Below are 27,875 nucleotides of genomic sequence, written 5' to 3'. Positions count from 1 at the left end.
ATAAAGAAGATTAATGGGAACCTACCACTCTGTCCCAATCTAAGTGAATCGGCATATGCGGGGTCCTTGAGGACCAATCATATGCAATATTGATATGAGCAGATACATATGCATATATGTATACATGTGTATATATATGTATATATGTATTTATGTGTATATACATATATATATATATATATGTATGTATATGTGTGTATACATATATGTGTGAGTACAAATATTTATTTTTCTTATTTTTTTGCAGTTTACATAGCACAAACTCAACAATAAGGTATCCAAGAGCTTTACATGAGCACCGGTTGCATCACTGATGGACAGATTTTTAGGCACGGGGAGATTAAGTGATTTGCCCAGACTCACAGGATGCTTGAGCCTCTGCCAGACTCAAACCTGGTTCCCCTGCTTCAAAGTCAGCCATCACAACATTGAGTTAAAGATCAGTTTTTTTAAAAAGCAAATAGTTAATTTTTATTCATAGATATAGGTCTGGTAATTTGGCAAATTGATACTTTATGTCAGCAGGAAATAACATTTGTTTTTAATAATCTTAAATTAATTTCATTCTATTAAATGAATATTGAACATAGATAGATTTTTCTCATTTGTTTTAAATCAATGAAGCAATAAAACTATATTTGCACTAAAGATGTTTTTAAGTTTTTGAATGTATGTATTTTGAGATGTATATAGACAGTGCTTTTTATCATGCTCTTCATTCACCAGATCCTTCACTATCTAAAAAATCTGCACTTTAAGACGAACACTGGAAAGGAAATTTTCTTTGATGCCAATGGAGATGTCCCAGCAACCTACGACATACTGAATGTGCAGATATCTCAAGATGAAGTATTCAAGCTTGTAAAGGTGGGAAAGTTAGACCCAACTGCTCAAGAAGGTGAAGACATCATTGTCAACACTACCGCCATCCTGTGGAGCGATGGGTCTTCTCAGGTGAGATCATTGGTTTGTGTACAGGAATTTATTAAAGCAGTAGCACCACAAATCTAAAAATATCTGTCTTAAGAAATGTCTTATTGTGGTGTCATGAAGTGTCATAGAACAATTACAGAAGATGTCTTGATTGGTAAATACATTGATATAACTAGAAATGAATGTATAATATGGATCAATAGTTCCATTGAGAATGACTAAATGGCTTATTTATGGGCCCTTCCATCACTTTAGCGCCATCGGTGCATCACTTTTTTGACTCACCAGCAGTGTAAAAATGCGCCATGTTGCTCCATATTTAAAAAGTGTATCTAGGTGGATGTGTCAATTTATAAACTCCTGCTCCACATTATACCTGTGCCAGGTATAATGTATGCAGCGGGGGCATTCTGACGCAAGAAAGGGTCGTAGAAGTGACGCAGTGAACTCTATGAGATTTCTCTGCGCCACTAGTAGGACGCAAATGTGTCAATATCTTCCACCTGTGTCATGGCATAAGAATGATGCAGGCACATTTAACATGAGACTTGTCCATGAGTAATGACCCATTGCTGGAGTTGCGACACTTTTGTGATACACTCTAGCAATGCGTCATTTGTGTGCCTACAGATACATCAGGAATAGTGATGTATCTCTAACTCCTTGTGACATGAAGTGTCCTACTGTAAATATGATGCATTATTGGTGTTTTCTCGCAGCGATGTGTCACTTTTCATAAATGAGGACCTAAGTGTTACACTGTGTGAAGGAAGATATAATGGCAGATATTGATGTAAGAAGTGCAACACTTGAAAGCCTGAATGGATTTGGGATATATCAGAATATGAATTAAGATCAAGGTGCTAGTTATTCACTAATTAGTGAGGAAATGCCAATGAAATACTTGAGCAAGAAATACGTGTCTGATACACTATCAGAGGTATAACTATTTCCCGTGGGAGAATGACATGCAAAAACACCTAAAGACTAAAGTTGGGAACTTGATTTTGGAACCTATAAATAGTCATTTGGAGAAACCACTCAAATTATTAGTCTGACCTCTTACACCAAATATATTTGCATTAAACACCACAACTGAATATCTTCTCATTGGCATTTCTAAGATTTTCTCACTGTAGCTAAACAGAAAGCTCAGTACCTGAGTCACACTGCTCATCTCTGCCCCAAATTCATCCTCACCAATGGTCATTTCTTTAATTATAGGATTCAAGCAAGCCTGGGCCCAAACCCACTGTGCTTCCCTGTTTGGTTCAACCCATATGCACATATCCATTCCCAGAAGGCTTTGCCTCTAACTTCCAGCGCATCACCAGGGCCACCATTTCTCACAAAGTAACACCACAGACTAAGGCTGCTTTCCGATGGTAACGAACCTGGATTATTTCTTCCTGGGTGTAAATAGGAGGCTATCATTTAACTGTTGGTTTGGCAAAGGTCAGGCACATCTTCCCAAAAAGAATGATGTGATTGTCCAAAACAATAACACCACTTTACATTGTAAATATAAGGCACGGGAAACACAAGTGAGGCTTGCAACAGCCTGCCTACTGCATACTCAAACACACTACACTACCAATACCAATATGTATGCACCAGAGCAGGACATCACATAGAAAGAGTCCTGAGTCCTGGATACCCACAACACCTAAACACATATATCAGGTCTACTTCGCTATCCCTGCATGAGGCAGAACAGAAGAGTTTAGATGTTGGACAAAGCCTCTGCATCAACCACATGCCAATCCTGCTTGTCCTGCTTCGACTGCTCCTTGAGGTAACTCAATGCTGTCTGCTAACCCTTGGTGACATAAACTGTCTTGGCTTCATACATAATATAAGGTTCCCCATGAGTATGCCTCAACATGAACTGCTCAGTGTCAATTGCATCCTAGCCTTGAATGGGGACTACAATACCAAACCCCAGGCCCGTCATTGAATCCCTACTGAACAGAAAATGAGAAATTACAAAAATATTGTGCCTATCAAAAATGCATCATCTAAAGACAGTTCAGTTGTCGGCAATAGTGATATTTTGAGGTGAAATTCAAGAGATAATATTACAAGTGTGCAGGTACAACCAACCAAGGAACTAATTCATTTCCCAACCAGTTCTGGGAATCTTAAGCAAATTGTACAAGAGGTGCTTGTCCCCCAGAGTTCTGACATTACCGGGAAGCTGCTGATGCATATGAACCAATGATGTACAAGCATTTCAAGTTAATGATCTTCTTTGCAGATGTAGGGACATTGGGGCATATTACCAACAACTAGCGATAATTATCGCTGTGTTGGCTTAGCGGGAATATTTCTATTGCCACCCTTCACCTGTTCTTATCGCTGAGATCCCTTGCTATTAGCAAGGTTTATCTCAGAAGCAATAAAAAACAGGCGAAATGCGTGAATATCGCTGTCAATACAGCGATTTTCAGGCATTACCGTGACAATGCTCTTAGCCATGTTATCCACCTCTCATTGGATAACATGGCTAAGAACTGCTCAGGGTAGGCGTTAGCTTTTGGAGATATTAGCGCTTAGCGCGAATATTTCCAAAACTACGCCTGTGTTGATCATAGGCGATAGCGATTGCAGCGACTGCTTTCAGTCGCTGACATTTTGGCACGCCCACTTTGCATGTCATTAGCGCTAATTATCGCTGACATGCAAAGCGGGCCCCAAAATGCCCGCTATCGCCTATAAGCTGTCGCTAACTTGTGTTAGCGACAGCTTGGTAATAGGGCGATAAAATTATCGACGCTTTAGCGGGAAAAAGTCCCGCTAAAGCGGCGATAATGGCCCTTGGTAATATTCCCCATAATTCCTCCTGAATCAGAACCATCTATGGTGTAATGCTAAGGGGTTAACATGTGAGCTGATCCTGTGCCATAGAACACTTCTAGAATGCCACATATTAGTGGAGAACACAAATCTATATAAATAAAAATGTAAATGTTCGTTTGCTCAAAATCATAAATCTCCGAAAGTTCTTAACCGATTGCTTTGAAACGTTGGACTCGAATACGCGCATGTCGAATACACGCGTGTTTTTAATCAAAAGCGCGAACAGACACATAAAAATGTCAATGTTCGTTTGTTCAAAATCTTAAATCTCCGAAAGTTCTTCACCGATTGCTTTAAAATTTTGACACAACATTTTATTTGATTAAGAGGATGTTTATATATACACAATGTTGGATTCGAATACGCACGTGTCCAATACGCGCATGTTTTTAATCGAAAGGCCGAACAGACCCTATCGATTTGGTTGCTGCGCAACAACTACATTGACGCATATAGACAATAGTCTACATATATTAGGATGGACAGTTGGTGTCAGGATGGTAGACCGGGAAGTGGGTGGAGGGAGGGGGGAGGAGTTGGTTCACTTTTCAACATTAAGAAAGGACTCATGGAGACAATAGTCTACAAAGATTAGGATGGACAGTTGGGGTCAGGATGGCAGACCGGGAAGTGGGTGGAGGGAGAGGGGAGGAGTTGGTTCGCTCTGCAACATTAGCGCGTGTTTATATATACAAAACATTGGATTCGAATTACCGCGTGTCCAATACGCGCGTGTTTTTAATTGAAAGGCTGTACAGACCCTATTGATTTGGTTGCTGCGCAACAAATACAAAGGACGCATAGAGACAATAGTCTACATAGATTAGGATGGACAGTTGTTGTCAGGATGGCAGGCTGGGAAGTGGGTGGAGGGAGGGGGGAGGAGTTGGTTCACTTTGCAACATTAGCGCATGTTTATATAGGCCCAACTTTGGATTCGAATATGCGCGTGTACAATACGCGCGTGTTTTTAATCAAAAGGCCGAACAGAACCCATCGATTTGGTTGCTGCGCAACAACTACAAGGGACGCATAGAGACAATAGTCACTAAAACATATTGTATACACACAAGCATTGTTAAATTAAACATATTAGAAATGTGTGCTTACTCTTTTCTTTCTCTTCCAATTAACCAGACTGAGCCACAGTAACGCGTGGCCGGGTACAGCTAGTATATTATAAAATGATGCTGAATTGGTGTGTCCTTTCTTCTATAGCAATGGTTATAATGTCAGTATGGTAAAATTATGTGTGAGCAAATTTAATTTGCTCAAGGGGCGAGTCGCTCCTCTGCCGCCTCAGCACCACCTGTGCGCGCTCTCCCCCGCTGCTGCCGCCCTGACTTGGGTTCGAGCCTCCGGTGCCCAGATCAGCCAGCAGTTTGTTTTTCTCTTAACTGTTGTTGTGACTGCTGCACTCTGTATTTTTAGTATTTGTATTCCCTTCGACCTCTGTTTTCTCCCTCATTGCACCCCTACACCCCCATCCCCTCTCCCTTGCCTTCTGTGCCCGCTGTTCATGCCGCTTCCCCGGCAGCCACGCCCCCTTGCCGCCCCACTCCCACATCCCAGCTGATCCTCCCTCCCTCCCTCTTAGCCTCATAAGGCGGCAGCTGACTCACGTACAGGGTGAGCTTCGACCCAGCTCAAGGGCAGTGTCGCTCCTCTGCCGCCTCAGCTCCACCTGTGCGTGCTCTCCCCCGCTGCTGCCGCCCTGACTGGGGTTCGAGCCTCTGGTGCCCAGATCAGGCTGAGGATTATTTTTCTCTTAACTGTTGTTGTGCCTGCTGCACTCTGTATTTTTAGTATTTGTATTCCTTTTGACCTCTGTTTTCTCCCTCGTTGAACCCCTTCTCCGCCTGACACCCCCTCTCCTGCCTTCTGTGACTGCTGTTCCCACTGCTTACCCCGCAGCCATGCCCCTTCACCGCCCCGCTCCCGCCTCCCAGCTGATCCTCGCTCCCTCTACACATTTCATATGGCAACCACCGCCCGGACACGCAGCGGACGCGCGCAGTGGGCGCGCCGATTGCGCGCCAGGACCCCTGTACCCCTTGCACTCCACAACACCAGACCCCGATACGACACCAACAGCCTCCACGCTCTCAACACCGGCTGAGACCACCGCTGCTTCCTGGCCACCCCAAAAGGCACCCACTGGCCCTCCTCCTGCCACTCCTGCAACTTCACCTGCAACAGACCAACAAAGCCTCCAAGGACTGGACCCAACCACCTTCGATGCATACTCCTTAATACCCACTCCGCACGCAAACATACCATCGAGTTCTGGGACTTGCTCGACACCTCCGCCCCAGACGTCTCCTTCCTGACCGAGACCTGGTGGAACAATTTCTCGGCACCTGACATCTCCATAGCCATCCCAGACGGCTACAAGATCACCCGCAGAGACAGCACCAACGGAATCGGAGGAGGAATAGCCACGTCCACAAGTCCACACTTCAAGTCCACACCCTCGCAGACGACTCCCTCAACTCTGCCGAACACCTCCACTTCCAGATCCACACAGACCCCAACACCAACCTCAGAGGAACACTCATCTACAGACCTCCTGGACCTCAGGCCCTCTTCAGAGACTACATCGCCGACCTCGCTTGCACCCACGTACTCACCTCCATGGACTACATCCTCCTCGGGGACCTGAACTTCCACCTCGAGAACAACAACAACGCCAACTCCGCCACCCTGATAGACAACCTCGCCAACCTCGGCCACAGACAACTCGTTACAGAACCCACCCAAACCGCCAGCCACACGCTCAACCCCATCTTCTCCACAAGCACCCACATCACCTTCAACAACACCACCGAACTCCACTGGACCGACCATCGCTGCATCCAGTTCACCCTCAAGAAAACAGCCATGCACCACCGCACCCAACAGCTGCCCCGCCATTGCTGGAGAAAAGTCACCGAAGACCAACTGACCTCCACCCTCGCCCAGAACCCACCCACCTACCCCACCGACCCAGACGCCACTGCCCATAACCTCTGACAGTGGATCGAGGACTGCGCCAACACCCTCGCCCTGCTCAAGAAACCCTCCATCAACCACCTCAGCAAGAAAGCCGCCTGGTTCACCGAAGATCTCCAGACCTCCAAACGGACATGTCGGAAGCTGGAGAAGAAATGGCTTCACGACCGCACACCAGACAGCCACGCAGCTCACAAGGACGCCATCCACAGACATCACCACCTCATCAGAACAGCCAAACGATCGTCTTTCAAAACCCGCCTGGATAACAACGCACACGACAGCAAAGAGCATTTCAACATAGTGAAGGAACTCTCCAACCCCAGCGACAACACCAACGACATCCCGCCCTCGCAAGACCTGTGCAACTCAATGGCCACCTTCTTCCATCGCAAGATCGCCGACATCCACGACAGTTTCAACACTCCGTCCGCTCCGACCACGACAGCCCCCACCCCGAACGCCACCTGCACCAACCAGCTGACCTCCTGGGCCCACATCAACGACGACAAGACACGCAAGGTCATGAACTCCATCCACTCAGGATCTCCGTCTGTCCGCACCATGTCATCAACAAAGCAGACACAACCATCGCCCCCCAACTACGGAAGGTCATCAGCATCTCCTTCGACTCAACAACAATTCCGGAAAGCTGGAAGCACGCGGAAATCAACGCCCTCCTCAAGAAGCCCAAGGCGAACCCCAACGACCTCAAGAACTTCCGGCCCATCTCCCTGCTGCCCTTCCCGGCGAAGGTCATCGAGAAAATCACCGACATACAGCTGACCCGCCACCTCGAAGACAACAACATCTTAGACCCATCCCAGTCCGGATTCAGAGGAAACCACAGCACCGAGACAGCCCTCATCGCCACCACAGATGACATCAGGCGCCAACTTGACAACGGCAAAACTTCAGCCCTCATCCTCCTGGACCTGTCAGCCGCCTTTGACACGGTCTGTCACCGCACACTAAGAACACGCCTCCAAGAAGCCGGAATCCAGAAAAAGGCCCTGGACTGGACCATGTCCTTCCTCTCCGGCAGAACACAGAGAGTCCGCCTTCCACCCTTCCGATCCGAAGCCACTGACATCATTTGCGGCATACCCCAGGGCTCGTCCCTCAGCCCAACCCTGTTCAACATCTACATGGCCCCCCTCGCACAAGTGGACCGCCAGCACGACCTGAACGTTATCTCCTACGCCGACGACACCCAGCTCATCCGCTCCCTCACCAAGGACCCGCACACCGCCAAAACCAACCTCCACGAGTGGATGAGGAGCAGCCGCCTAAAACTGAACTTGGACAAGACGGAAGTCCTCATCCTCGGCCCCACCCCCTCTGCTTGGGACAACTCCTGGTGGCCGACCACACTGGGAACAGCACCGACACCCACGGACCACGCACGCAACCTAGGATTCATCCTCAACTCCTCCCTCTCCATGTCAAAGCAGGTCAAATCTGTCTCCTCCTCCTGCTACAACATCCTCCGCATGCTCCTCAAGTGGATACCGACCGAAACTAGAAGAACGGTGACCCAGGCCCTCGTCAGCAGCAGACTGGACTATGGCACCACACTCTATGCAGGAATCCCGACCAAACACCTACAACAGCTGCAGCGCATCCAGAACGCCTCCGCCCGCCTGATCCTCAACATCCCTCGACGCAGCCGCATCACCTCCCACCCAAGAGACCTGCACTGGCTCCCAGTCAACAAGGGGATCACCTAGAAAGCTCCTCACCCACGCACACAAAGCACTTCACAACACCGGACCAGCCTACCTGAACAACAGACTCAACTTCTACACCCCGCCCGCCAACTCCACTCCGCCAGCCTCGCCCTCGCCGCCGTCCCGCGCATCCAACGAACAACCTCCGGTGGCAGATCCTTCTCTTTCTTAGTCGCCAAGACCTGGAACACCCTCCCCACCCATCTGCGGCAGACCCAGGACCTGCTCACCTTCAGGAAGCTCCTCAAGACCTGGCTCTTCGAACAGTAGCAGCCCCCCCCCAGCACCTTAAGACCCTCACTGGTAAGTAGTGCTCTTTACAAATTCACTGATTGATTGATTGATTGATTGATTGCCCTACCCTGAAACTGCATGCAAATGTATTACTGCAAAGCAAAAGGGTAACTAGTAACTCCATTGTCTGGATCGGACCGGGACAGCAACAGAAATTAGAAATCCATTTCTTAAAGACAAAATGCACTTTTGCAACATATTTCCACCAGCTGAAAATATACCTTTTACATTTCATTATGATGAAATATATACATAAGTGAGAACTCCCAGGAATCCCATGCCTAAACTTTATTTATTTGAGAAATGAATTGCAAACTAACCCCAGACCTATACACTCAAAAATCTACAGTTCAGCGATTCCTATTACAGCTTTGGGATGTCTGGAGGAGGCCCTGCTTTTTCTATTCTGAACAAAAATAATTCGTCAGCCCATCCTTATAGCTGAGATCTTCTTGGCCTTAACTCAGTGTTGCCATCCTAGTTATCTGTCATGGTTTCAGGGTTTCTAACATTGTGATGACAGGAACGGCTCACACTCTTCAAAACTCTGCCACATTAGCATGTTAATGTTATGTTAATGTTAAAATATGTTTATATAGCGCTCGGCTACTCTAAAAGAGTGTCCCGGCGCTTTCCACATGAAGCTACAGTGTATAACAACATCACAAGAAAAAAAACAAGAGCCCAGGGGAGAACAAAGAAGAAAATCCACCTAAACAGAAAGGTTAAAAAGCCAAGTCTTCAAATTCCTTCTGAATTGAAGCAGGGTGGGAGTGCTGCGAAGTTCCAGTGGAAGCGAGTTCCACAGCTGGGAGGCCTTGAGGCTAAAGGAGCGCCCCCCAATCCGGGCCTTCCTCACGCGAGGAACCACGGCCGTGAAAAGGGATTCCGAGCGCAGTGAGCGAGCAGGGCGATAGAAAGCCAATCATGTTATACAGTTATTCCATTAGCATGTTATACATTTATTCTCTATCTAACTTTGCTAGCTCCAATTGATATATGGAAAATTAATCAAGGGTTTAGTTGCATTTCCTTGCATCTCTATGCACTCTTAAGTTCATTTCAAGTTTGTTGGTGACTAATTCATCCAGGTCTGTCACTGAGTAACCAGGATCACTCTTCTCTTTTTCATGTGTATTTTTTTTTTATATCTTCAAGGTTTGTGTAAGTTTCCATGTATTGATGTTCCTTCTCTCTCTGCTTAAGGAGTCTCTCTGTAAATGATCACCACTCTCTCTTTTCTCCCCTCCGCAGGTCTCCCGCTCTGTCTGCAGTGAGAGCTGTGCCCCTGGGTACAGAAAAGCATCACAAGAGGGGAAACCATTGTGCTGCTATGACTGTGTACCCTGCTCCCAGGGAGAGATCAGCAATGACACTGGTTAGTCAATTATTCTTCCTACTCACTCACTTCATCCTCAGCATCAGAGAGTAAATCACTCTTTCAATGAAGTGTGACAAAGTTGCGTAATTGATTTTTCTTCACTCGGGGCCCGATTCACAGAACTAACTTAAGTAAGCATGGGCGTAAAATCCGTTCCGCTCGCGGATTTTAGGCAAATTCGCAATCCGCGAACTCTCGCGAACTTGCCAAAAATTTGTAAAATCCGCGCGAAGCGGATTTTTTGCTTGGTCGCACTTGCCAACTAGAATACTATACAATTTCGCGGGAGTAAACACTTGTGAACACGTAGATGCGGCAGTTACGAGATTGCAAAATTTGCAATTTCGCACAAGAAATCCACCAGCAGGCAGCATAAACCTTCAAAATTATGATTTTTATCAGAATAACTCCTCAGGTTGACATTTGCCTGCACTTTTTCTTTGCAAGGAGTCCATTTTGGGGGGGGTGGGAGGAAGGAAGTGCCCCACAGTCTCCAACTTCCTGTTCCTGTCCAGCAGGCTCCTCCTAGTGCTTTCTTCATGTGCTGGTCACTTTGATTTGGATCTTGACCTGGAAGGGTTACTTTTTGTGGATGCTGCTGGATATTTGGATTTTTGCAAAACTGAAAGCACTCAGCAGGTGCAAAAGTTCAATCTTATCATTAGTAACCTTTCCCTGTAGTGCTTCCTGAGGGGCCCCTTCAGAGTTCATTTGCCTACTTGCAACTATTCTATGACCCTGCTCTGACCCTCACAGCAGGCTCAGATAATAGCTACAAGTATACAACAAAGGTCCTGTTAAAAAAATTACACTGCAACAGAAAGCAATTACAGACAAAACTGAAAGCACTCAGCAGGTGCAAAAGTTCAATCTTATCATTAGTAACCATTCCCTGTAGTGCTTCCTGAGGGGCCCCTTCAGAGTTCAGTTGCCTACTTGCAACTATTCTATGACCCTGCTCTGACCCTCACAGCAGGCTCAGAGAATAGCTACAAGTAGGCCACAAAGTTACTGTGAAAAAAAATTGCACTGCAACAGAAAGCAAATTACAGATAAGGAAGCAGGTGCCAGCCAGATTGGAAGTTTAAATTCAGTGACACATTAATCAACCCCAAATTAATTCATGTCAGTTGAAGCAGGGCAGGTGTGCTTGCTTTTTTTCACCCCCATAATCTACAGTGATAAACCAACCAGAGGGTGGCAGTGATGTACCAGAGGGTGGCATGGGTGTACCAGAGGGTGGCAGTGGTGAAACAGAGGGTGCTGTGAACCTGTGATGATGAACCAGACGTAGAAACAACATAGTCGCGGCCGTTGCGAGCCGACAAGTAAGTTCGCAATTGCGAACTGGTACACAACCCTCGCGAACTGGCAGAAACCCTTGCGAACACACAAAAAAAATCCGCAAATTCGCGAGAGTTCGCGGATTTTGCGGATTGCGAATCCATAAATACGCAAGTTCGCGGATTGCCAATTCGCAAAATCCACCCATGGTTAAACTTAAGACAAAATCCTAAACTTACTACCATTTTGGTATTCACAGAAGGCACTTACTCATTTTGGTATTCACAGAATGCACTTACTCATTTCGGTATTCACAGAAGTTAGGAGTCCTAACTTTAGGACTCTTAAATGCCTTCTGTGAATACCAAAAGTCTTAAAGTTAGGATTTTTCTCAATTTAGTAGTAGTAAAGTTAAGACTCCTAACTTTAGGACTCCTAAATGCCTTCTGTGAATACCGAAAGTCTTAAAATTAGGATTTTTCTCAATTTAGTAGTAGTAAAGTTAGGACTCCTAACTTTTGGACTCCTAAATGCCTTCTGTGAATACCGAAAGTCTTAAAATGGGGTTTTTTCTCAGTTTGGTAGTAGTAAAGTTAGGACTCCTTACTTTAGAACTCCTAAATGCTTGCTGTGAATAATGAAAGTCTTAAAATTAGGATTTTTCTCAATTTAGTAGTAGTAAAGACTGAGAAAAAAAACCATTTTAAGACTTTCGGTATTCACAGAAGGCATTTAAGAGTCCAAAAGTTAGGAGTCCTAACTTTACTACTACTAAATTGAGAAAAATCCAAATTTTAAGACTTTCGGTATTCACAGAAGGCATTTAGGAGTCCTAAAGTTAGGAGTCTTAACTTTACTACTACTAAATTGAGAAAAATCCTAACTTTAAGACTTTCGGTATTCACAGAAGGCATTTAAGAGTCCTAAAGTTAGGACTCCTAACTTCTGTGAATACCGAAATGAGTAAGTGCATTCTGTGAATACCAAAATGAGTAAGTGCCTTATGTGAATATCAAAATGGTAGTAAGTTTAGGATTTTGTCTTAAGTTAGTTCTGTGAATCGGGCCCGTTGTATTTTGTAGGGCTGGGTGACAGATTCTGACAAAATCTGCATGGTGAAATGTTTTCTTGTGTGCGGCTCGACAAGGATAATTTTTTGGTCGCTAGATGGGCACTCAGCGATATTTCTCCAAGGCGGGCGGTCTCGGAAGGTCACAGCCATTTGCGGTTAGAAGGCTGCCACTCGAGCAGAAAATCTACTAGAGCAGCAGCAAAATCAACTCGAGAAGCAATGCCTTCTCGCATGCCGCTAAATGCCGTTTGCCGGGGATTTTTCAGTGTGGAATAGGCTGCCAGCTTTTAAAATCAGCGCAAACAGTGTGGCGTGCCGATTCCACCCTTTCACGGAATTCCGTGGACTCTCACACAGCTTTTATGTAATTCACCGGAATTCCAGAGTTAAACTCCGCGAGTTCCGCCCACGCCTAGGGCCTCATTTATGAGGCCTTGCGTCAGTTTTGCGCTTCCGATGCGTCACTTTTTGTGACGCATCGGCGGCGCAAAACATGCCTCCTGTTGCGCACTATTTACAAAGTGATGAGTCACTTTGTAAACCCTTGCGCTACATCATACCTGCGTCAGGTATAATGTATGCAGAGTGGGCGTTCCCCCGCAAAAAGCCTCGTAATAGTGACGCAGGGAAATCTATGATATTTCACTGCGTCACTTTTAGGACGCTGTTGCGTCAAAATCTTGCGCCTGCCTCACCACAGCAGGCGTAAGACTGACGCAAACCTTTTCACATGGGGCTTTCCCCATGTGAAAGGACGCATTGCTGGAGTTGCGTCACTTTTGTGACACACCCTAGCAATGCGTGACTTTTGCGCTTACAGATACGTCAGAAATACTGACGTATCTGTAACTCTGTACTGTAAATATGACGCATCAATCATGTCGCAAGGAGTGCGCACTGAGAAGTGACGCATCGCTGCTTTCACGCAGCGATGCGTCATTTCTCATAAATGAGGCCCCTAGCATTTAATAAGGTTGTTACTTTTGTCATCAGAATACAAGGATTGATGGCCCACAGATGGTCGCCTTTTTTTAGGTGCCTATTTACTGCCAATTACAAGAGGATGAAGTCCCATGAATACTATATTAGGCAACCATTCAGATAATATATACCTTGGAGGTGTCACTGTGCGAGACAATATTGCCCAAGTAACTCCTCATTGGAAGTTTAGATCACCAAAAAACTAATAAATTCCACAAGCCTGTTCAAGTTTCAAAGTCAGAGACCAACAATTCATGGGGGCTAATTTATGAAAAGTGACGCATCGCTGGTGAAAACAGAGATGCGTAACTTTTCACTGCGCCCTCCTTGCGACACCAATGATGCGTCATATTTACAGTATGACGCATCATGGCGCAAGGAGTTACAGATACGTCAGTATTTCTGACGTATCTGTATTGCGCAAAAGTAACGCATTACTGGGGTGTGTCACAAAAGTGACGCAACTCCTGCAGTGTGTCCTTTTACATGGGGCAAGCCCCATGTAAAAGGGCCTGCGTCAGTCTTACGCCTGCTGTGAGGCAGGTGTAAGAAATTGACGCATTTGTGTCCTAGAAGTGGCGCAGTGAAATCTCATAGATTTCATTGCGTCACTTCTATGACTCTTACTCGCGTCAAAACGCTCACCTTGCATACATTATACCTGGCGCAGGTATAATGTGGCGCAGGAGTTTACAAAGTGACGTAAATATGGCGCAACAACGCACATTTTTTACGCTGCTGGTGTGTCACAAAAAGTGACGCACCGGCGGCGTAAAAGTGACGCAAGGGCTCATAAATGAGAGTTCCCAAAAATGGCTCACAAATTCTACATCACAGATTTGCCCAGACCAATCAGGATTGCAACAAAGTTAAAAGTAAATTAAAACAAATTACATTTCTAAATTTCAGAAAACACATTACTTAAAAAATATATAACAGTGCACCTCTGGCCCTGCACTTGACAGCCAGACATCTGGATATTGTAATGTAATGTGCCACCTACTAACAACAAATCAACAAAAACTGCTACCAACAAATATATGGCACATAACACACAGTAGACCTCATTGCAAGCAACCTCATGTGGATACTATTCCTGACTAGAGCAAGTTTACTGGAGTGTCTCGGTCTAAAATAATGACGCGCGACCCGAAAAGTTCGGACCTTGAGATACTGGGTCTGTGCTACTCAGTGTCAGGGCCAGCTCTAAGGTGGGTGATCGATGTGGCCGCACTGAGTGCTGACCAGGAGTAGAGACACTGACCTCAGGGGCACTAAATGTTGCAATAATGCATGGTTTAAAAGCACCGGCTGCAGAGATCCTTGTGCATCCAGATTTCATGCAGCAATAAAAATGTCATGCTAACTCTTGTGATTAATGTTGAGAGACAGAGATTGGAGACCTAGTGGCAGTTTTAACTCGCCATAAAGCAGCACAGCGTGTGTATATGCCTGCTGCAAAGAACAGGTCTGTGTTTTATACGGACTGCTGAGTGGATTAGTAACACCAGCCTTTACCAGCACTTTTAAACAAATGAAATGTATTTGAGAGAGGGGCTAGGGAGAGATGATGGGCACTTTTGCTGGGTGGTAGTGAGAGAATCCCAAGAGGAGGTCATATGGTAGGGCGTGCCAAAAAGATTTTTGCACCAGGCACCACCAGCGCTAAAGCCAGCCCTGCTCAGTGGAGGAAGTGAGCAGCTGCACCACTGCACCTGCCCTCCTCGCTTGCATACTGCGGCATGGTATCCCCCCAGCTGATGCAAAAATTCTCTGCCCTGCTGCCACCCTTTGCCTTGCCCATCCTGCAGCCCTGATAGAAAAGACCTCCCACACATTTACCACTTGCTCCCAAGCACATGGTAAATGTGTGCAGATTAGAGCCTGCTACTTCCCAGGGAAGAAGGAAAACATGTGGAACTGGACCTGGTATTCCTGTATTTATGTATTAATCCTCATTCATAAACTCACAGAAATAAGCCAGCTAGATTACCCAATTCTGGCTCTAAAATCTACCCCTGAGGTTAACCAAGTGACATCCAGGTATCAGTCCGAACACCGGTTCACAATGCCAGGGGTCAGAGCAATTAGAGCTGGGGGAAAGACTGCTGCCTCCGACAGGCCTTTGTCAGGCAGAAGGAGCCAGTTGGGCAGTAGTTGGAGCCCAATCCCTATGATGGTGGTGAGGATTAAGATGCCCCTTTCCCTCTGCCTTTTCATTGCGGTCCAACCACCAGAAAAAAAGGCAGACGGAAAGGGACTTTGGGGGCCTTTCACAGGGCCCTGTCCCCTGTGGGCCTCTACATTGGGGGCCGATGGGCAAATGTGGTACCCCCAAACAACCATGCGCAGTATGCCATGCAACACAGGGTGCCTGGTTCACACTGCATGGATGTTTGAAAACAACCCTTTTTCTATTGCAGCTTGTGCCGCAGACCTTTTCCGGGCCGAAGCACTAGCCGCAATAGAAAAAGGCTTGTCTACGACCCCATCGACAGCGGACATATTGTAATTGGGCTGTCAGGACCGCCGACTCCTTGTCAGGCGGTCACGTGCCTGAAACGATGGCGGTCGGACGCTCGTCTGACCTCAATCGTAGTGAGGCCCGTAATGAGGCCTTTATTTCTATAAAACAGTTTTCCAAGCAGAAACTGCTAACAAAGATTTCCTGGCACTACCAGACAGCAATTAGATGTGGTGGTAAAACAGGATCCAGATCGCTCAACAAACACACCAGACAATTTCAGTAGAACAAATGCATATTTAAAATATAGGTAGTACACACCACAGATATAACATCTTATGTTAAAAAAAGACATAATTAATTCTACTGCCTTTTATCATAATCAATTCAGTTGAAAAATTATTAATCAAGCAATTATGTTAAAATATTTAATAATTAACACGTAACTTTTTTTTGCAATTTTTTCGAAGTTCAATAAACTGTGTTACTTTTCCCTATCTTTAATTATAAGGGGAACTTCACCGTCAGAATGGAGAACTATTGTATGGTAAATTATAGGGAAATGTTCCCTGTACTTTACCATAGGGGGATTTTCACACCAGGTGGCGTAGATCTCTGTATAGAAAAATATATGGAAAACGTAAAAAAAAGTGTATTAAACTTTAAAAAAATTCGAAATATATTTTTGCTACATAATATTCTAAGTTAATTTTACATATTTTTTTAAATGTAGAACAACAGAAAATACATCGACAAACTATTAACATAAATGTGAATTAAATACATATGCATATATTTAATTTAACTAAACATATTCTGTTAAACTTTAAATTAAAAAATAAATTCTCACCTATAGTACAAATATTTGATTATGTATTATTATTTAATACAATTGATGTATCAAAACAAATGAAAAGTAATTGAATTATATTATAACAAAAGGTAATCTAACATTAATGTTGGCTCCAGATACAAAAGCGTGCACAATTCAAGCTTCTCACACACATACAAAGAATTACACAACTAGCCCACCTCAAAACTGCGTACATTCCAACCACTCCCCAGGCACATTCGCTCAGCTAGACTCTTCCAAGAACGTGTTCCACACATCCACAGAAGCAGATCCGGAGGTCGAGACTTTTCATACAGTGCTCCTAAATCATGGAACGACCTCCCACTTCCCATCGGAAACCCCTACTCTCTTGAATTCTGCAAGAAGCTGATGACCTAGCTCTTCAGTACACTTCTGTTGTCCTGCTGAAAGAACTGCTACTCTATTGTGCTGCTGCCTTGCTGGACTGCCGCTTTGATCTGCTGCTCTGCTTTCCTCATTCCTACATCTTCATCTTCAATTTAGGGCTACCACACATACTCTAGGGGCTAGTCTGCTGGCCTCCTGATCTGAGATTCAGGGATATAAAAGGCTTCCCAACATCCTGCACCAGCACCTGGCCTGAGCTGAAGTGAATTCCTGCCCCCAAGTGGTGCCGCTCAAGTACTGGACCCTTGACGTGGCCTTTTAGAGCTCCATTTAGGTTTTTGAACTCTTTGCAACTTGGCTCGTTCACTCCAAGACCTCACTGCATATGCCTTGATTCAGCAAGAAGCTCCAGCAGCCACCTTTTAGCGCTACAGTAATGACCGCTCCGAGGTCCACCAACGTGAAGCTCCAGCAACGTCCACCAACAATGCCTGGCCGGCTCTTGGTGCTACTCCGGCAGCCACCCACAACACTCTCCCAGCTCTTTGGGTTCCCCTCCTGGTAAACAGGAGTCTTGGTGCTGACTTGAGACGTAAACCTCAGCTGGCCTCATCTGTGACTGTAGCCATCTGCTCCCCATTCCAGTCAGCCTAAGCTTGTGCCTTTTACCCAATCTGGCGTGAAAAGATAGCCATAGTTGGGGCTTTTTTTGGTGTCACTGTTTGTGTGCTGTACTTTACACATTACCTCTGAATTAAGCTCGACAACTTTTTGTGCAAAGCTACCCAGGGTTAACCAAAGGGTAATGTGACTTTTTGTGCTTCACTCTGACAGTGAGTGTGGCTGTTGCTTGTCCAGTGCTCACACCCCAGTCAAGCAACAACACCATTTCTCACAGCAGGTATTTTTTTCAAGCAGTGGATAGAAATTTGCTATAATTTCTGTTATCAAACCATGCACACTAAATCTGATATTTCCTTGTATATCACTTGCAGCTTGAGGAGCAGTTCATTCAGGCACCAGGAGCACCATGCTGTTCCATCCTTAACATAGTCTATCTAAGATGTTGAGTGTACAGCCATCCTAGAATACATAGTTACAAAGCATCCTTCTTCCTTGATTGGGGCATCACACTGAATGGGCCTTTGAAGACAGGATGAGGAGGAGGCCTGTACCATTGATGTACAGTCTCTGGCACACAATTGCTCTCCTCTTGATTGAGAAACTTACAGCGGGGCTGTTAAGTCACACTGCTAAAGCCAATCTGTCTACTAAGATTGAAGCAGTGTATGGGCTTAGGCCTCAAGGCCAATTTTAAGAATCTTCCAAAGAATCTACCCAAACCACATTGGGGCTTGCATGGCATATGAATATGTTAAATTCCAATAAAATAGGAATGCACATCTTTTTCACTCAAATTCATTGCCTAGCCATGCCTTAACAACTAACCTTCCTGTGGGAGTCTGCAGTGACACATAACTAGTGAAATCTATTTTTAGAACAAGAAGTTAGTTTACAGTCCTATTTTCATTCAAGCATCACAGTGTTCTAACGTTGTTGTGTTTTAGGTCAATAGGAATCCACTGCAATTCCCACAGAGTCCTTTCAATCTCCCCAGACATCATGGACATCGATTTACAAAAATGTCCAGGGCAACAGAAGTGACATCACATACCCTTTGACCTTAACAATGTCATAGGAAGTGAAATCATATAATCCGTGAAGCTGATTTTTATCCAGGCATGCATGTCACATGACCTAAATATTGCAAGGGTGATTAGTATAACAGCATAAAACAGTTAAATGTCTATTTTGGATACCACCCACACTATGGTGCAGGCTTGATCTTTGAAAGTTCAGGGGCATAATACTTGCATAATACTTTCCCTGAATTGTAATATGCAAGCAAAGTGAGTAAGCCAGACCTCTTCTTGCAAGTTTCAATACCACTTCAAAAAATTTGAAAAGAATGGGATGAAATGGTACGTTTTAAACCTAAAATGCCATAGGAACTGAGAGGGATGCTAAAAGGGCACTTAGAAAACATTCAAATCCTTCATGGTTTGCCAAGCCAATGAACCTAGATGTTCCCTAGGGGTTGACACCACTTTTTCAAAAGATGGTATGGGTACCTCAATATGTTAATATTACCTCCATTGTGCCAAGACCATAATTTTGTCATGTATACCTTCTTATACCAAAATGATATAAAATATCCCAGTGCCCACATTTTGCAAGTTATGGTGTTCATACACCGATATACTATAGGTGTAAAAAATTATTTCAGAACTAGCATTTTGTCATGGTTGCCACCCACCCATAGGTTTTCATCTCTATCCCAACAATGTCTTGGTTGTGCTAGTACTATCACTTTACCATTGGAGTCCACATGTCAAGTGTGCCAGAATTTTTCCAGGGATACTCTACATGGCATGAATTACCTCTAGTATGCCAGTGCCTGTATTTTATCATTGGTGCCCTAATGCAATAGAATTAACCCTAGTTTGTCAATGTTTTTTCACAGGTGTCTGTCATGCCAGGAACTGATGCAAGCATGTCAGTTCCAATATTTTGTCCTAGGTGCCAGGACCAATATTAAACTTGCAATCATCACTCAAATTCTGTCTCACACTCATTCACTCACTGACAATCATTCTCTCACTCACACTTATTCTCTCAGTCTTAAACCCCCTTATACTCATTTTTATTCATTCTCACTCTCACACTTGCTTTCACTCTTCATCCCACTCATTCGGACACTTAGGCCCAGGTTTAATAATGCTTCATGTCAAGTTTGCATAACTTTTTTGCAAAGTGTTAAGGTGGGATTTACTAGCCAACACAAATCTGAATTTACATTGAATAGTATCGCAAAGTTATGCGATGTGCTGCTTTGCATTACTTTGTGTCAAGGTCATTCCATGGGTGGTGCATGACCATTCTGAGGTTGTTGATGCAAAATACCATCTATAAACATTGGTAGACATTAACCCCGTTCCTGCTCATGCAGAAACCACGCCGTCATGAGCCACGGGCGGCATGTGCTCATGACAGCGCGGTTCTGTCATGAAGCTGCTGCTCCGCCCACGCGTCAATAATTCCCCACCTGTGCGGGCGAATTAATGAATGTGTGGGGCTGTGACGGAACCACGCAGTCATGAGCACACGCCGCCCATGACTCATGACAGCGTGATTCCATCACGAGCAAGGCAGCGCCGCACTCACCCCCACGCGCATGTTAAGCCTCTCTGAGGCAGGTGTAACGAGGAGAAATTTTCTTTTTTCTCATTGTTTTACCAACCTTGCATGTGTGCTGCATTATACTGCATACATAAAAGAGTAAAAGCCATAAAGCATAGTTTTTGAACTGGAAGGAACCCCTGCCTGTAAAAATCCTGTGCTTCAGAGAACACACACACACCCATGCTCAATGGCACAAGGGTGTGTGCATTAGCACATGGCTGCAAAAATTGCACCAATGCTTGGGGAGAATAAAAATGCACCATATTTAGTAGATATGGCACACTTTCCTCTCTGAATGTGAGACATAGGTGGTAGACTGCACTCCAATGTACTCCAGCTTTTATGCTCAACAGCTTCAGAACTTTAGAGGCGAGCAAACTTGATCTGCACTCCGCCCAATTGCGCTTTAGTTGAATATAGGAAAAAGGAGCCTAATCTGGTCCCCATTCAAGCTGTACAGCCCTATCCATGTATCAATCAAATAAATCAAACGTCTTTAACCATTTTCCACAATTTTGTCTTCTTTTTATCTACATTTAATCCATTTTTATTCCATGTTTTTCAAAATTCTTCAATTCATTTTTCACCCTTCCATGCATTTAACAGTAGCAGAGTTTAACAATTCCAAATGTCACAATTGTTATAAAAATACCCAATGCATTTCAGGATTGTTACCTTCATCAGGGGTGTCTAAAATACAAGAATTCGTAAAAAAAAACATCAGCACAAATTTTATTCAACTACTCCATTTTTGTCATGGGTGCAATCTAACCAATGGACTGAAAAATCATTAAATGTGAGAGGTGTTTCCGGTCATTAGCTGCAAATTCAAAAATGTACCATCATGGAAGCATAAAAGGACTCAAATTCATATTAAGTCAATTGTAATTTTGCATCTCTACATGTGATACTAGATGTCAAGTCCGTATTGCTTTTATTGATATGTATTGTATGTTCATTATTATTTTTCATTATTGAGGTTGGAGTGTTCTGTTGCAGGGTTGTTTGGGGGAGCCAGAAACACTGTGTGGGAGGATTAGCAAGGCATGCTGGGAAATGTAGTGTGAATGGGTAGGTAGTAGGAAAGAACACAGCTTGCCCGGCAAACACGAAACACTGTGTTTGTTTCTATTAGACACACTTGGTGGAGCATCTGGGGGCAGTTAGTTGGAGGGGTGATTAAAATTGAGCAGTTTCAAAGAGGTCTATTTAAATACAACCGAGAATGGGGCTGCATGCCTTGGAGTTGATGGAAGATCAACGTGATAAAAAAAAGGGAACTAAATATGCTGCTACAGTTGAAACTACCTTGAACTAGGTCACTTCAGTTCATGTTTAGTCACAAATGCAGTTAAACATCAGATGCAGTAAGCACATTAATGGTCATTGGTATAAAGGGATTGTTCTCTCCAAGGAAATGGGTTTCACTGGTAAATATTGGGGTGTACATGGTATTTAGGCACTGGATGTTTTATTTTGCTTCATATAAATGTGGGGTTATTGAAGATAGGTTTGTTTGTCTGTAATGAGGATTGGTTTTGGGAGGAGGAATCAGTAGTTCACAGAATCTTAGTTGGGTAAAAGCATATGTCTTTTTGCATGCAGCATATACAAACTTGGATACAATTATCACAGAGTGTGCAGTTAATTCAGTTAAAAGAACATAATCGTTGTCCCTTCATGGAAAACGATTATTAATGCTTCGCTGTTGCAAGGCGCACTACATGACTGCCTAAAAACAGGGCAAGTCACTTGTTAAACCGGGTACCATTGGCGTGAGTCTCCCTTCCATTTTTTGCTGCTGTCTCCTCTGTTTTTTATATGTTTTGCTAGTTTTAGATGCTTTGGGCACTGTGCCACTTCTATTTAGTGTCACAGTGCAAGTGCTCCCTGTTGTAAATTGTTTTAATGGATTATTGACTCCATGATTGGCTTATTTGATTGACTTTTCCGACCCTAGCACAGTGCACCATGTGTGCCCAGGGCCTGTAGATAAGATGCTGCTGGTGGGCTTGCAGCACTGATTGTGCCACCCGCAGAAGCAGCTTGTAAAGTGTGTCTCAGGCCTGCCGTGGCAGAGCCTGTGTGCAGTCTAGTACTGCCATGTCGACTTGGTAAGTGCACCCACTTACCAGTCCCCAAACCTTCCTTTTTTCTATATGTTAGACTCCTCTAAGGTAGGCCAGGCTAGAGAAGAATTGGCTCCGTTAACGAATACCGGACCGCTACGCAGACCACAAGAACATCACCCGAAGACACCAACCCCTCATCAGATCCGCCAAAAGGACCTCCTTCAAAGACCGCCTAGACAACAACGCACACAACAGCAAAGAGCTCATTGTGAAGGAACTCTCCAACACCAACGACATCCCACCTTTGCAAGACCTGTGCGATTCACTTGCCACCTTCTTCCATCGCAAGATCAGAGACATCCACAACAGCTTCAACGCCACAACAACCACCCGACTACCATGGAGACACCTGCTCCCACAACAACCACCCGAACCAACCGCCTACTTTACTGGACCAACATCAACAACAACGACACCATCAAGATGATGAACACCATCCACTCCTGATCTCCGTCAGACCCTTGCCCAAACCACATCTTCAACAAAGCCAGCACCGCCATCACACCCCATCTCCGGAAAGCCATCAACATCTCCTTCGAGACAGTAACCTTCCCGGAGAGCTGGAACCATGCCGAGCTCAACGCCTTACTCAAGAAACCCAAGGCAGACCCCAAGGACCTCAAGAACTTCCGGCCCATCTCACTGCACTCGTTCCCGACAAAGGTCAATCGAGAAGATTTTCAATAAGCAACTGACCTCCTTCCTCGAAAAGAACAACAACCTGGACCCGTCCCAGTCCGGGTTAAGCAGCAATGACAGCACATCAGAACCCTGCTAGACAACGGAAAAACCGCGGCCCTCATCCTCCTAAACCTGTCAGCAGCCTTCAACACGGTCTGTCACCGCACACTACGAACATGCATCCAAAACGCTGGGATCCAAGAGTAGGCCCTGGACTGGACCATCTCCTTCCTCTGCGGCAGAATACAGAGCATCTGCCTGCCCCCTTCCGCTCTGAAGCCACTGAGAACATCTGCGACCTACCCCAGGGCTCATCGCTCGCCCACGTCGCCCAACTACACGACCTTAACATCATCTCCTAGGCTGTTGACACCCAACTGATCCTCTCTCTCACCAAGGACTCCCACACCGCCAAAACCAACCTTCATGAAGGTATGAAGGCCGTTGCAGAATGGAGGAGGAACAACCAACTGAAGCTGAACTCAGACAAGATGGAGGTCCTCATCTTCGGATCCACCCCTTTGGCCTGGGACGACTCCTGGTGGCCGACCGCACTGGTAACAGCTCCAACATCCACCGACCATGCATGCAACCTAGGGATCATCCTCAACTCCACCGTCTCCATAGGTAGGAAGGTCAACGCCGTCTCTTCCGCCTGCTTCAACACCCTCTGCATGCTCCGCAAGATCTACAAGTGAAACGAAACGAGAAGAACGGTCACCCAGGCCCTCATCAGCAGCCAGTTGGACTACGGAAACGCACTCTATGCAGGAGCCTCGGCCAAACACCATGGGCGTAAAATCCGTTCCGCTCGCGGATTTTGCGGATTTTCGGTAAATTCGCAATCCCCGAACTCTCGCGAACTTACCGAAAATTCGTAAATCCGTGCGAAGCGGATTTTTTTGCTTGGTCACACTTGCCAACTAGAATACTATACAATTTCGCGGGAGTAAACACTTGCCAAAACGTAGATGCGGCGGGCAGCGACAATCTCGCAATTGCGAGATTGCAAAATTTGCAATTTCGCACAAGAAATCCACCAGCAGGCAGCATAAACCTTGAAAATTATGATTTTTATCAGAATAACTCCTCAGGTTGACATTTGCCTGCACTTTTTTTTTACAAGGAGTCCATTTTGGGGGGGGGGGTGGGAGGAAGGAAGTGCCCCACAGTCTCCAACTTCCTGTTCCTGTCCAGCAGGCTCCTCTCAGTGCTTTCTTCATGTGCTGGTCACTTTGATTTGGATCTTGACCTGGAAGCACTCAGCAGGTGCAAAAGTTCAATCTTATCATTAGTAACCATTCCCTGTAGTGCCTGGAAGGATTACTTTTTGTGGATGCTGCTGGATATTTGGATTTTTGCAAAACTGAAAGCACTCAGCAGGTGCAAAAGTTCAATCTTATCATTAGTAACCATTCCCTGTAGTGCTTCCTGAAGGGCCCCTTCAGAGTTCAGTTGCCTACTTGGAACTATTCTATGACCCTGCTCTGACCCTCACAGCAGGCTCAGAAAAAGCAATTACAGATAAGGAAGCAGGTTCCAGCCAGGAAGTTCAAATTCAGAAACACATTAATCAGCCCCTAATTCATTTATGTCAGTTGAGGCAGGGCAGGTGTGCTTTTCCACCCATAATCTACAGTGATGAACTAGAGGGTGGCATGGGTGTGCCAGAGGGTGGCATGGGTGAGCCAGAGGGTGGCAGTGGTGAAACACAGGGTGGCAGTGGTGAAACAGAGGGTCCTGTGATGAACCAGATGTAGAAACAACATGTTTGCGACCGTTGCTACCCGAAAAGTAAGTTCGCGTTTGCGAACTGGTACAAAATCCTCGCGAACTGGCAGAAATCCTTGCGAACACAAAAAAAAATAAAAAATCCGCAAATTCGCGAGAGTTCGCGGATTTTGCGGATTGCGAATCCGTAAATACGCAATTTCGCGGATTGCCAATTCGCAAAATCCGCCCATGGGCGTCAACGCATCCAAGACACCTCTGCGTCCCTGAGCCTCAACATCCCTCTCCACAACCACATTACACCCCACCTGTGAGACCTGCACTGGCTCCCCATCAGCAGGAGGATAACCTTCAAGCTCCTCACCCACGCACAAAAGGCATTCCACAACACCGGACCAGCGTACCTCAACGGACGACTCAGCTTCTACACCCCCACCCGCCAGCTACGCTCCGCCGACCTCACCCTCGCCACAGTCCCCCGCATCCGAAGAGCAACCTCCTGTGGCAGATCATTCTCTCACCCCACCGCAAAGACCTGGAACACCCTCCCCATCCACCTATGGCAGACCCAAGACCTGCTTACCTTCAGAAGACTCCTCAAGACCTGGCTTTTCAAGCAGTAGCAGCATTCCCCTCCCCCCAGCGCCTTGAGACTGAATGATTGATTGATTAAATACATAGGCTACAACATATCAACCACTAACATAATTTTGATCTTGTAAATATGAATGTTAAAGCACAAATGTTTCTGTCACAAGTCAATGTACAATTACTTATGACTTTGTCACATAACTGTTTCTATCAACTTTCTGTACACCGATCATGCTTACTGAAACTGCATGGCGTTGGTTTTGTTCTAAGTTGAAAGGTAAGTAAATGTAAAGCGCTCTGATACCCTATTAGGGTCATGTTCTCGCTTTATAAAACACCAAATAAATAAATAAATCGAACAAAATTCACGCTGAAGGTTTTTACGAATTCTTGTATTTTGGATACCCCTGAGGAACGGAACAATTCCGAAATGCATTGGGATTTTTTTTTTAAATCGTGACATTTGGAAATGTTAAACTCTCCTGTGCTACTGTGAAAAGCCTGGAAGGGCAATTTGAACGTGTAAAATGAATTGAAGAATTTTGAGAAATGAGGAATAAAAATGGATTAAATGTGGATAAAAAGGAGACTAAATTGTGGCAAATGGTTAAAGATGTTTGATTTATCTGATTCATACATGGATATTGCTGGGCAGCTTGATTGGGGACCAGATTGGACTAATGTATCTCTCCCTTTGATGCAAGGCAGCCCAGCAACGTTGGTGCAGCATTGTTTTGTGACAAAGAATAGTAAATCTGGGATGCAATCTCACTCACTACCTGTCACTCCCTTTCACACATACAAAAATAACACAAATACTGTACTACATGGATGCACTTTCACCCCCAAGCACATACACAACCTACATCTTAAAGCATTTTTGCTTATCACAACTGCCACCAAAGGTCCCATTCCAACAAAGTGGAGCATTTACATGACTAACTGTAATATGGAGCCATCCTGTGGTCTTGGCCCATATTTTGCAACCTCTGAGCTGCAGCCCCTTAAAAGACCTAAATTATGTCCAAGCCAGAAACCAAGCTTTAGTGATGTTACCTTTGCGAAGAAACAATGAACTCAGTAATCATACACGACTTTGGTGTAAACCCTTTTTGTAAATGCGAGGGGTACTGAAGCTAATAACTAATTGAATTAAGAATGTACTGTTTGTGTTTTAGGATCTTGGCAATCCATTGGCTTTCTAGAGTTAAGGTCATAAGAAAGCCCATGCTGTACTTATCAGTCTTGTGTTGTTGTGGATTTAAATGGGTCTCTCTATTGAAGTATCTCACCTACTCACAGGCCTGTTTTATGATTCTTTTAGGCAAAACCATCAAGATGTGTTTTTCCAAAAGGATTTTTTTTTAAGATGAATCAAATATCTTTTTTTCTTTTACAGATGCAGTAAAATGCCTTAAATGTGTTGAAACCCAGTGGTCCAATATGAGACATGATCAATGCATACAAAAGCAGGTTGAATTTCTAACAATAGATGATCTCCTGGGTCTCACACTGGTCATCTGTGCATCAGCGATGACCCTTGTCACTACTGCAGTGCTGTTTCTCTTCATCAATTACAGACACACTCCTATTGTGAAAGCCAACAATCGTGAGCTCAGTTACTTTCTCCTTGTCGCCCTCATGTTCTGCTTCCTCTGCTCCTTCATGTTCATTGGCCACCCTACAAAGCTCACCTGTGTGCTTCGACAGACTATATTTGGGGTTATTTTTTCTATCAGCGTAGCCTGTGTTCTGGCAAAAACAATTCTTGTTGTTCTTGCTTTTAAGGCCACAAATCCCAGCAGCTCATCACGTAAGTGGCTGGGACCAAAAACACCATTTGGTATAGTTTTCTTCTGTTCGTTGATCCAAATTGTAATCTGTGCTTTATGGGTAGCAAAGTCTCCTCCATTTCCGGATCTGAACATGAAGACTTTTAAGGAGAAGATAATATTTGAATGTAATGAAGGAGACACCATCTTCTTCTACTGCATGCTGGGATACATGGGCCTCCTGGCCACAGTCAGCTTTATAGTTGCCTTTCTTTCAAGAAATCTGCCTGGAAGTTTCAATGAAGCCAAGCTGATCACCTTCAGTATGCTGGTGTTTGTCAGTGTGTGGATCTCCTTCATCCCGGCGTACCTGAGCACACGAGGGAAGTACATGGTGGCCGTGGAGGTGTTTGCCATCCTGTGCTCCAGCGCTGGACTGCTCGGCTGCATGTTCTTTCCCAAGAGTTACACTGTTCTTGTGAGACCCGAAAGAAACTCCAGGTCTTATTTAGTAAGAAAAACACATAGTCAATAG

General features: G+C 45.0%; 1 protein-coding gene across 1 annotated transcript; it reads left to right on the top strand.

Moving 5' to 3' along the window:
- Window positions 1-708: 708 nt before the first annotated feature.
- Window positions 709-27,875, top strand: LOC144774102 (vomeronasal type-2 receptor 26-like). The gene is made up of 4 exons (XM_078659128.1): window positions 709-954; window positions 9,966-9,971; window positions 10,062-10,185; window positions 26,968-27,875. The coding sequence occupies exons 1-4, from the start codon at window positions 709-711 to the stop codon at window positions 27,873-27,875; spliced, it is 1,284 nt and encodes a 427-aa protein (XP_078515254.1).

This window comes from Lissotriton helveticus, chromosome 8, assembly GCF_964261635.1.
Source record: "Lissotriton helveticus chromosome 8, aLisHel1.1, whole genome shotgun sequence".
NCBI lineage: Eukaryota > Metazoa > Chordata > Amphibia > Caudata > Salamandridae > Lissotriton > Lissotriton helveticus.
The sequence above is the reverse complement of the archived record's forward strand: the minus strand, read 5'-3'. Positions and strand labels throughout refer to the sequence as shown.

Excerpts from the sequence above, each read along its gene's own strand:
- LOC144774102 (XM_078659128.1), top strand. The coding sequence starts at position 709 with ATGCTCTTCATTCACCAGATCCTTCACTATCTAAAAAATCTGCACTTT. Across the intron at positions 10,186-26,967 it reads AGAGATCAGCAATGACACTG|ATGCAGTAAAATGCCTTAAA; the intron begins GTTAGTCAATTA and ends TTTCTTTTACAG.